The sequence below is a fragment of the Ahaetulla prasina genome, chromosome 1 (genome assembly GCF_028640845.1).
Source record: "Ahaetulla prasina isolate Xishuangbanna chromosome 1, ASM2864084v1, whole genome shotgun sequence".
Taxonomy (NCBI): domain Eukaryota; kingdom Metazoa; phylum Chordata; class Lepidosauria; order Squamata; family Colubridae; genus Ahaetulla; species Ahaetulla prasina.
The window spans coordinates 262,839,976-262,852,409 of NC_080539.1; the positions used below are offsets into that span (position 1 = coordinate 262,839,976).

Genomic DNA, 12,434 nt, shown 5'->3' on the forward strand with positions numbered 1-12,434 from the left:
AGCATTTTTTTCAAATTTCCGTGTGTCCCAATCACTTTTTATGTACTCTCTCATCTTATTTTCATTCATCTATTCGTGTCAGATAACATAATAATTTCCTCCCTCAGTTGCATTTATTCAGAACATTACACGGTGTTTCCCAAATTTCACCCCTGGCAAAAGAAAACAAGATCCTCACCTTTTTTTTAATCAGATATTTTAATCAGATATTGGCAACTGGTTATTTTCCATTCAGAAACAAACTTGATGGGGTGAGAACTAATTTTCTTACTATCAATTGTTTGATGAACAAGGGAGGTTGTTTATAATTTTCCTGATAATGAAAGAATGTATTAAAATTCCAAATTCTAAAGAATGGTTCAAGCTAGTAATGTTTTGCAAAATATTATCTCCTATGAGAAAGAAGCAAAAATTACCAGCCCTTGGAATATAATATCACCAATCTATGAATTCCTATTTTCCTATACACCTACAACAATCTAGTTGACATTAATTAATATTTTCTGATATATATTTTAGTCTTTTAATACATCATTAAATTTATATCTTGACATCACTACATATACTTAACTTTTCTATTCCATAGGATCATGCTACCTGCATTCAGATCTGTAACATCCTCTCCCTTACCTTAATTTTATAGGCACACAACATATACAGTACTTTTCTTTTTCTTTCTTTCTTTCTTTCTTTCTTTCTTTCTTTCTTTCTTTCTTTCTTTCTTTCATATTGTACATTCTAAATCACAATATTCTACAAGATATTGAATATATACATGAAGACTAGTGTGCAGTAGAGAGGAAGATTTAGACTTGTCTTGGGAAGACTTTAGCCCTGCTCTGTTCTTATTCATGGAAGCTCATCGGGTGACATTACTCTTTCTCACCACAACTTACCGCAGGGTTCTTGATTAGGGAAAATAATAGGAGTGATTACATCTCTGCTCTGTTGAGCTTCTGTACAAAAGTAGCATATAAACCTGTCAAACCAAATACTGTTCTTTGTTTTCACCAGATGGAGCCATAAATCCTGACTTCTACCTCTCATTCTGGCTTTGGTCAATCAAGATTTGCACAGAATGCTTTTTAATGAGATGGAGAAAGTGTAGGATAGGCTGGTTAGTTGTGGCACATTTTGTCTATGTACCACAGTTATAGTCAAAGGCCAGTTTTACCTAAATATGTTCACATTACTCTAAAAAAACTAGGGTGTCTAATTTGAAGAGTTCTTGCGAGCCAATTTATCGTAGCCTGTATCCCATCAATTAGCGGGTTCATGTGGTATGCTGACACACTCAGAAAGTCCAAAGTTACCCTGCCTCTCAGTTCACTTGTCTGCTTGAAGAGCATCATTATTAATAATAATTAATTATTATATTATACTTAGCTACTTCAGGATCTCAATTCTGATGTTTCAAATGAAAGACCATGATGTAACAATTAACTTACTTACAAGATGAAAGATGTAGATATACTTATTAATCATAATACAATATCAGTCCTACATGGTAGACCAGGTTAAGAAACCAATACCATGTAGATCAGTACTACTTTGATTATAACAGCTATTGTAACAGAATCTTGCAAATGCGAGTGTGCTTCCGCCCAACTATGAAAAAGGTTTGCTGAGAGGTTTTTTTCAAGTTACTTTCTTGGCCTCTTATCTGACCATTTTCAATAGCACTTTTTCTTCCGGTCCTTCATGGCCATTCCCTGATCCCCCTACATAGATTTTAGCCCTAGCTCCTAATATTTTGTGGGTTTAGACCAGAGTTCTTGTAATAAACAAGATTATAAAAGAAAAGAAAGATCACATACTACTGTTAGTCTAGGTTTTTAGCTGAGGTCCATTGCAACCACTCAAATCTTCCCTGTTAAAGCAAGTGTTAGAACCATACATTTCTAGCATGTTTTATCCTCAAGAGGGCTTCTCCATCTCCACCCATCAATGTCTAGTGTAATCATCACTGAGAAAGGAGGAAAGTCATTGAAGAATACTGCTCCCTGCTCCCTGCTCCCAAACTTCACAACAGCTCCAGGAGAATATGATGCTCATTGGTATCAAAGATTGCTGAGAGGTGCCTGACCAGGATATTTGCACTCCACCTATTCCATACTAAATGTCAACAAAATGTTATTTTGTTATCCCATCCAGTCCTAAATCTTGACTGAAAAGGTCCCGATAATCTGTTTTATCCAGAGTTTTTTATAAATACAGTTCAGCCACCTTGACAATATCCCCTGACAGAAGGGAAGCTAAAAAAATAATTACGAAGGTAGCTTGAACAATGAATATCTTATTTTAGAGATCACTTTTTTTTCCTATAGATACAGGCCAGCTTGTGATTTTTTGGCTTGATATCAGCCATGTTGTAGCCTAGAGACTGGCAGTTGCCAAGGAGAATGAATATTTTTAGGCCTCGACTATACTGTCTTACCAGTTGCTTTCCACATCGCCAGATGCTTGTTCATGCAAACCGCCAAATGTGATTTAGAATCCATTATGTCTCTTCAAGGAAAATAATGCCAAGAGGCAAACTTGTTCCCATTTGTAGGTAACTGAATTACTAACAGTGCCATTTTTGTATAAATAGAACAGCCATTTTTGAAGCTCTATGTAAGATGTGAAGAAAACTAAGATGGCTACTTGGGCTGTCGATCTCCATTCATTAGACTGAATCATACTTTTTTGTCCAGATTAAAAGATCAATGCATTTTTTTCTAGATGAATAGATTAAAGCACCTTTAGGTTAGCCTCTTCTGATCTTTATATGATGCTCTTTAACAACCACAGGAAGACCTCACTTACTGACTGTCCTGCTTAGCAACCATTTGTAGTTAACAACGATGCCAAAATAGTAATTTTAGCATTCCCATTGCCACATAATTAACATTTGGGGATTTTGCAACCAGGGTGTGTTTATAACTGTCATAGCATACTGTGACTGCATGATTGCCATTTGCACACTTCATAGCCAGTTTCCAATAAGCAGACAGTCAAGAATAAATGCAAGTCTCAGTAACATGATGTCTTGTTTAATGACCACAAGAGATTTGCTTAACAACTATAGCAGAAGCAACATCAGTCTGGGGTGGTCAGATGATTTACCTCTTAATGATCATCTCACTTAGTGAAAAAGTTTCTGGTCTCAATGATGGTTATTGTTAAGCAATGAATATCTTTATTGTTCATGGAATCGGCCAACTCACCATGGCAAACTTACTGTGGGACAACTCACCATTGGACAGTTCAACAAATACAGAAATATGAAAAATAAAAAAGTCAATCCAGAAGTAAAAGAGTTCCAGTAGTTTTGGTGAAAATGTGGTCGCCGATGATGAAAGTAATTGAAACGATTACAACAACACTGACTTGTCCTGTGATGAGTTATCCCTCAGCAGGGTTGTCAAACTCCCAGCCCGTGGGCTGGATGCATCATGAGCTGGTCATACCCATGCCCACACCCGGTTTAGCGAATGGGGAAAAAGTCCCAATACGTCATGTGACGACACTGATGACGTGAGTTTGACACCCCTGCCCTACAGCGAGTTGGCTGTGGCAAATTGGCCATGGCAAGTTGTCCGTGGTGAATTGGCTCCACCGAGTTGGGCATTAAGAGTTATCCTAGGCATGTGATGATGAACTTTTTTGGCACCAAATGCCAAAAAGGGAACTCATGCACATACACGCATCTGGGCTGCAACCCGGAAGAGGAGCTGCCCAGGGTGAATGTGCCCACCCAAAATTGAACTTCTGGTTTCAGCTACTGAACTTCCGGTTTCAGCCAGCTACTGTTCTGGTTTTCTGGTGCGTATGCGCACGCAACGATCAGCTGACCAGTACGCATGCTCACACAGGAAAATGGAAGACTAGCTCTTTTAGTTTCCAGCACTGCCGCATGCAAAAAGGCCGGCTGATTGTCGTATGTGCATGCACGGCAGAAACCCGTAAGAGGAACAGGCAACACTGCACGTGCCAGGCGGCATGGCTCCATGTGCCACTTAGGGCATGCGTGCCATAGGTTCGCGATCATGGTTCTAGGCCCTATTTTTTATGCCTTATTTTGTTTGCTGCTATGATTAGTGCTGGGAATTCCACTTAACCGCCTTCCCTCTCTTTACTACTCTCCAGCGATAGTTCTCTAGTCCGAATGACATCCATGGATATTGCCAAGCTTCCTTGTTAAGTGCTCTTCACTTTTACAACCTTAGTTCGTGATGTTAACAGTATTTTTATTTATTTTTTATTTTATTTATTTTGCACAACAATATATATAAGCATCACCAAAAAGATTATATAGTATATAAACATATATATGAGGAAATATTAGGAGGTATAAGCATATATATATATATATATATATAAGAAGAAGAAAAAACAAACAAACAATAGGACAGGAACGGTAGGCACGTTTGTGTGCTTATGCACGCCCCTTATGGTCCTCTTAGGAATGGGGTGAGGTCAATAGTAGAAAGTTTTTGGTTAAAGCTTTTGGGATTATGGGAAGAGACCACAGAGTCAGGTAAAGTGTTCCAAGCACTGATGATTCTGTTACAGAACTCATATTTTCTGCAATCTAGATTAAAGTGGTTAACATTAAGTTTAAATCTATTGGTTGCTCTTGTATTATTGCAATTAAAGCTGAAGTAGTCTTTAACAGGAAGGACATTGCAATATATTGTATACAATATATACAATATATTGTATACAGTATATTGATGTGGTTCTGGGTAACATAGAATTGTAACATTGACAGCTGATTGATCCAGGATATAAATTGAAATGATGCGTTCATAAGTAATACAAGAAAAAATTATATCAAATGCATTTCACAAATATGCTTTTCTGTAAGGATGGCAAGTCCTGTAATACATACAAATTCAGTATTTGTTTTAATAGTGGTTCCATGAAAGCCTGTTACTTACGTAATGTACAGAATGACTTTTGAGTTTGATTTACAGTTAAAGAAAGTATTGTATTTATGTATATCTAAGTACAACTTAATTTTTAACCAAATTAAAATTTCAATCAGTTTTATGGAAGACTTTGTTTTAAGGAAGACTTTGTTTTAAATTAGCTTTGGTTCCCTGCTGTTTAAGTTTATTTCTTAACTGGTTAATTTCAAGTAAATATAAATAAACCGTCTTAAAAAGTTTTCTCCCCCTACAGAGTTGTTACATAGTAATCTATAAATTATGATCTGTTGTCATTATTGAAATTATATTTCACTCTGTAACAAGAATTCAGCAGGCTTATTAGGATGTAGCTGCAATTTTCACATTGTGGAGCTGGTTCAATACCATGAGAAGACATGATGGAATGTATAATCAATATATTTAAAAAGGCATACAGCATTTGTGTTTGGTTTAAGTGTTTATGGCTTCTATTTAATTACTCATTAGGTGATAAAGCCCTGGATGGTTACAGCAAGAAAAAATATGTCTGCAAGCTGCTTTTCATTTTTCTCCTGGGACATGATATTGATTTCGGCCACATGGAGGCTGTGAATCTCCTGAGTTCAAACAAATATACAGAGAAACAAATTGTAAGTAATGTCTCATACCTGCATAACAAAATTATAGTTACCTTGCTTAACTGCTGGGCTTCCATGGGAGACAGTATTTTCCAGTCTGGCATGCTCAGACTTTTTAAATGTTATTTTATTTTAAAGGCTGGAGCCCCAGAATTTCCCAATCCAAACTGTATATATATTTTACTTTTAATTAACCTCTATTTTTAATGTTGATTTTTATACATTTAAAACCCTCTTTTTATATATGTATTGTTTTAAATTGACTTTTATTATACACTAACAGAGTCTTTCCTCATGAGATGTGTGACTATATAAATGTAATTAATTATTAAATAAACTGATATAGCATCTAACCTTCAATTTAGTTGGCTAATTCTGGGATTTGTCTGTATTTCTGAAATGATCCACATTACAACATGCTGTGATAATAAATTATTGTTCTATCAAATGTGGTTCATATGAAAGTTTTCATAATGAAACTGTGGTTAAAAAATATACTTGCAAAGATAAAGAGAATGAGAAAGCTGGAAGACGGATTGATGTTATATGAGTAGCTAATGAAGCAGCAAGTAAGAAAATAAAAATGAGCAATCTGTATTAATTCAATTTTCTGTGCATTAGATCCAGTGCTGTTATAAGAAGGTTTAGAAGTACTTTACTAATAGGTATATTGGTAACGGAACTACTTAATAAATAGCTGTCAACAATGTAAGAATACAATCACTGTAAGAATACAGAATACAAAGGCTTATGTTTGCCTGCAGCAGTAATTTCACTGTTGACTTAACAGTTTAGGATCATAAACTAATTAATTTAATGCAAGCTTTCTTCTAAAAATCTGTTTAGACTGAATTTTGAACAAAAATAGTTTTTTTTAAAAAAAATCATAATCGTTGCTTGTAACATGCAAACGTCTTAGAAAAATAAGCAGATACTGATCTTTCATACACATATGTGTTTGTTTTTTTCCATATTAGAGCTCTGTAGAGTCATTACTGACTGAGCACATTGAGTCATCCTGCTGTCTAAAATCTGTACTGAAGCGTACATTTTTTAAAAATAATATTCATAATCCTTCAGGCATAATCTGCAGAGGGCCGCATGCTTGGTGGGGTTGAAGCAAACAGGGAATGAAATCAGAACTAAAGGCTAGATGGGTTTCAAGTTCATTATTGTGATCAAAGACCCAAAGTATACAAAGAAAGAAATGGTAAAATTGCTAGATACGTATTGGTTTATTCAGTTAAGTTTATTCTAAGCAGTCATTATATATTCTGTAGGCCATATAACACTACTTAGAAATATTTAATGCGGTAACATCCTGCTTTTCTGGCAATAGATACTGGCAAAAGAATAAAACCGAAGGCGTTTAGCTGTTAATGAATTATACCAAAAGTTAGGCCTCATTGATACTATTAAAAAAAATATAAATTACATGAAAAGTTTGAATTGGTTGCCATTCTCTTCTAAACATTTCCTCACTCATTTGCTATATAACCTTTGAACCATTTTAAGTGCAATAACTTTTCATCTGAAAAAAGTAACTAAATCAAGTAATTTTCACACTTACAACCGTTGTAGCATCCCTGAGGTTATGTGATTAAAATTTGGACACGTGGCAACTGCTTCATATTTATGACAGTTCCGGTGTCCTGAGGTCCTACGATCACCTTTTGCGTTCTTTTGACAAGCAGAGTCAGCACGGAAGTCAGATTCACTTAACAACTGCAGTGATTCACTTAACAACTGCAGTGATTCACTTAACAAGCAAGAAAGGTTGTAAAATGGGGGCAGAATTTACTTACCAAATGTCTCACTTAACAGAAATTTTGGTTTCAACTGTGATCGCAAGTCGAGGACTACCTATATCTAGCTGAACTTGGAGGGGTACTTATTCTCCGACACCAATTGTTCTCCCTTCTCTATACCTTTTTCTTCTTTTTAAGCAACTGATTCGGAGTAAGAGACAGCATTTATCAGAGATATAAATTGAAATTTATATGGAATTCTGAAATTGCATCAAGAATTTCCTATGGCTGTGGGTTATAGGTTGTTCACATTTGATCTGCTGTTGCAGAAAAGCCTAGATTGAAATGGGATGTTAAGTGGTCATCACCTTCTGTTATACCATCCTAATTCAAGCCACTTATGATATTATACCATATTTTTTGGAGTATAAGACTTTTTTCCCACCTAAAAGGGGGTGCGTCTTATACACCGTGCGTCTTATACACCGAATGTAGCCCCTCTCACCCACTGCCCCCACCCTTTGGCTTCTGCCTCCCAGCAATTTACCTCCTTGCAGCAAGGATCAAGAAGAAGCAGTCCATTTCAGCTTCAGCACGGCCCAAATAGCACAAGTTGATTGTCTCCCAACTCTCAGCTGTTTCAGGCTGCAGGGATTGCCACTGTCTATTGCTGCACTGGCCTCTGCTACTTGCCGCAAGGAGGTAAATTGCTGGGAGCAGATTTTTTTTTCTTGTGCTAGTCAAGTTATGCTGAAAACGAAAATGAAAGTAAAGCAGGCTGTTTGCTGCAAGGAGGCAAAATTGCTGGGAGGCAGAGGCAGATTTCTTTTTCTTGTTTTCCTCACCAAAAAAGGTAGGTGCGTCTTATAGTCCGGTGCATCTTATACTCTGAAAAATACGGTAATTGACTAGACAATTATAACAGCATAATGACTAGATTTTCTCCTTAGCTGCTGTGGAGTAATCAGTGAGTGACATGTAATATAATTGAGGATTTTAAAGTAGATAGATGCAGAGGATTTAGATCTTGTTTGATTTCCTAGAAAAGTATGCCCTTGGCATCGAAACAGAAAAGACATATATAAACTGTTCTGCATTTATAAAATACCAAGAAGCAAATGATTATAGAGCAGTTTCACACATACAAAATGCTTGCTACATAGTTTCTGGAACATGCAATCATCTTGCTGAGAGAAATACAGGTGTAGGTTCTATCTTCTTTTCAACTGAAGCCCAAACATTTGGTAAACATTGTTTATCTCACTCTCTGGTTTTCTTTTTTTAAGTTAAAAATAGTTCATGGCAATTCTTATGAAAAGTCAGTAAGTTATCAGTTAAATGAAGGCTACCAATGGTAGTCATCCCGTCATCATTTGAACAGTTACTTCATGTTTTTCCTGCCTGTAATTAAACACATTCACAAAGCAAACCTGTAAATTGGCCAAACCTTAAATTTTTTAAAATTTTCTTTGCATTTGTGATACAGTGGCATGATTGAGTTACGACAATAATGGAAACTGCCCATCACGATTGTAATTCATAACAGTTATAAAATGGGTCGATCACATGATTGACCCATCTCTTTTGTAATGGTCATTAAGGGAAACACCATGTTCATTAAGCAAATCCACAGTCATTAAGCCAAACAATTATTTGCTATTAATGTAGTTTGGCCAAAAACTACAAATAAAAGTATGATCACATGATCATAGGACTGCAAATGACTATATGCAAGCCATTTGCCAAATGTTTGAAGTGCGGTCACATGAATTGTCATAACTTTGAATCTGGTTCATAAATACCCCCCCACGTAGAGCCATTGTAACTTTAAATGGTTGCTAAGCAACCAGTCGTAAGTCAAGAACTACCTGTAATTTCATCACAGTAATTTATCTAACTTTCTCATAATAACATTTTATCAATCTGATTCTTGCATGAAAGGGCATTATGATCAAGAGTCTTGGACATGTCCCTCAAATTGTATAACTTAAGGCTCCTGTACAAAGGTTTATGTGCTTAATTATATGCCTGTACACATGGGGTCCTTTTCTCCTTATGACATTCTGAAGCGTTTTTCAAAATGCATCTGAAAAGCTGTTCTGAGTGATCTTTTTTAGGAATGTCAGGGACCAAACTGACAATAATCCAGATGTTCTTTCTGGTATATAGCTGTTTGCCAGCGTGATTCTTTAAAAGGAACAAAACTGTACTAATTCAGTCTAGTTTAGTATCCCCCACTGTCTAGTTCATCAGAAATTTGCATTGATGTTTAACTACAGTGAAAAATTGCTGCAGGGTAACACCTTGCTTCAAGACCAGGACTAAAAAAAATGATTCTTCAGCAATTTGTACAATACACATGCAGGAACCATTTTTCAAAAAACCCCACGTAACATGTTAAACATTTCCCAGTTGACTCACCACTAATTATTCTCTTAATTCCAGGGTTATTTGTTCATCTCCGTACTTGTGAATTCAAACAGTGAGTTGATACGCCTGATAAACAATGCAATCAAGAATGATTTAGCTAGCCGGAACCCCACTTTTATGGGACTGGCTTTGCACTGCATTGCCAATGTGGGTAGCAGAGAGATGGCCGAAGCATTTGCTGGTGAAATTCCAAAAATACTGGTAGCTGGGTAAGTAATATGCACAAGCTGAGCATTAGTAGGCAATTGAGTTTATTCTGTTAGATGTAACAAGTATCTTATTCATTTAAACACTCTTTCTCTTCCCATTGATGGTGCTTTTGCTTAGAAAATCATCTATTTGATACTGACATTGGATAGAGAGAACACCTATTTGCTCCCAAAGGTTGTATTTGTGAACCCTCCATGTCTGCTTTATTATGAATAAGGGCTTCTTCCAGTGTTTGAGAGTGATTATATTTTTAAGGGTTGTCTTAGTATTCGCTTTATTAGATAGTTAAAGTTTGCAACTCTGATCAATGCAAACTTGCTTAAGCGTTAGTTTAAATGCAGCACCAAATTTATATGAATGTTCATTTGTATGTCATGTTTTTCAGATGTTTATTTTTTATTTGATATATTTATTAATCAAATTTATATGCTCACTTATCTCACCAAGGGCAAATCTTGAAAAATCTCTTGTAATGTGTTTGCATGTTATAGTGAACCTATGTTATCTATGACAGTAAGAGGCAGCCTTGTAAAGAAATTCTAAGGTTTGAAATGTTTTATTAGAACTAGCTGTTTAATTACAGTAAAAATAAGTACTGGTACATCTTTTATTTTACCAAGCTAATATAACATAGCCTTGTAGGGTAAAGAAAATTTCTCTGAGGCAAGTAACTTTATCTTATACCAGAAAGCTGATAAGTTGAAATAGGGTGTGAATTGTAAAGTGATGTGTGTATTGGCAACATTCATTTCCCAATTGATAGTACATTTAGGAATTTTGCAGGTAATATATTTTTCTGGTGCTGAACATGCTTTGTTCTGACTCTGACTCTGTGGTTTCATCCCAAAACCCCCAAAACTTTAACCTTAGACTGGCTACTGTTGATTTCACCCCATTCCTAAGAGGTCTGTAAGGGGCGTGCATAATTGCACCCGCGTGCCTACCATCCCTGACCTACTGTTCCTTTTCATTCAAATTTAGATGGATATGCCAGAAGTTTAACCGTTCATCTATGACCCTATCCCACAGTCTTCTAAAAAATGCCTCTAAAAATTTGATGTAACTGGAAAAGTTATATGCTACTTCAGTAACAAATTGATAGGAAACCTAAAATTATTTTCCATCTCTTTTTCTCACAATGGTACAAAAGATTCCACTTTATAGAATCAATTGCTTAACAAGATGATTACTTCCCAGTTACTTAATGTATGAGGGAAATTTTTCTTTCCAGTATATAACTGGGTTGAACAAAATGCGTCTCGGGGAGTTTGGGGAGATCCTTTCAATTATTGACAGGATTTTGTTTGTTCTTCCAGAGACACCATGGATAGTGTAAAGCAAAGTGCAGCCTTGTGCTTGCTACGATTATACAGAACGTCTCCTGATCTAGTGCCAATGGGAGACTGGACATCAAGAGTTGTGCACCTTCTCAATGACCAACACTTGGTAAACAGCTGAATACATTGCCTAGTTAGACGTTTTCTCCAAATCATTTCCAAAGTATAAGATGTTGCAAGGAAACAACATGGATTGTCCACGTCCTGCCCATACTTTGAAAAAGTTTTTATTTTTGCATTTTTGCCCCACAAAAACTGCAGCTCTATTAGTTCTGCCAGAATTGTGGAGCAGAAAAATTTTATTTAAATCCTACGAATCTACTCATTAACTGGGAATTAAGGAATACTCTCAGATTACAAACTGCTCATTCATGGAGAATGCAGGCCAATTCAAACTAGGCAGAAGTTCTGTCCCAGCTTCCAGTTTTATAATTAACAATAGTACCTCTGTCTTGTCTGGATTTCATTTCAGCTTGCTCTTCCTCATTCAGTCCATTATTGAACTTAGGCAAGGTTCAAAGTATCAAAATTGATACTTTTGCTTATTGCTTAATAAGCAATTTTGCTTATTTGGAAGTGGATGATAAAACACAATAGAGTGGTTTGTTATTAGTTGACTGATGATACCCCACTTCAAAATTCCAGATGACTTAGATATTTGACAACATAAGATATAAAAGGCAAGCTAGAAGGTAAACAATGGTCCCTCAGCACCACCTTCTGGACATGGCATGAGAAGGTCTGGAATAACTTAAAACAGGTGCTCCTGATGCCAATCCACAGTTGGCCAGGAAGAATAACTTGGGGGAGGGACAGGATCAAATATTGCTGGCAACTACATAAATTTTACTTTTCAGTATCCCTTGTTCTTGATAAGCTAATTTTAAAAAGCCATGTTAAATCTTTAATGAGCCTCAAATACCTTTGGAAAATATCTGATCAATGAACGTTGGGTTATGCTATGAAAAGTTCTTACTTGTTTATATTTCTTACAGTTAAGAATAAAAAAATAATAACTTGAAGTAGAGAAAGAGAGCTACTTTTAGGTGGCCCTGTTGTTTAATAGAATTCAGAGATTCACCACCTGAAGTCCCATGTGAGACATATGTGTCAAGTTAAAGGACACAATGGTCTTCATGGGCAGCTGTGAAGCTGAGGATCTTGTGTTACTGGCTT

General features: G+C 36.1%; 1 protein-coding gene across 1 annotated transcript in view; it reads left to right on the forward strand.

Moving 5' to 3' along the window:
• The window catches only part of AP2A2 (adaptor related protein complex 2 subunit alpha 2), a 70,367-nt gene that overhangs the window by 19,240 nt on the left and 38,693 nt on the right, over positions 1-12,434 (forward strand). The window contains exons 3-5 of the mRNA XM_058157590.1: positions 5,403-5,545; positions 9,727-9,920; positions 11,238-11,367. Coding sequence (XP_058013573.1) covers positions 5,403-5,545; positions 9,727-9,920; positions 11,238-11,367 — 467 coding nt within the window. The remainder of the gene's footprint in view (positions 1-5,402; positions 5,546-9,726; positions 9,921-11,237; positions 11,368-12,434) is intronic.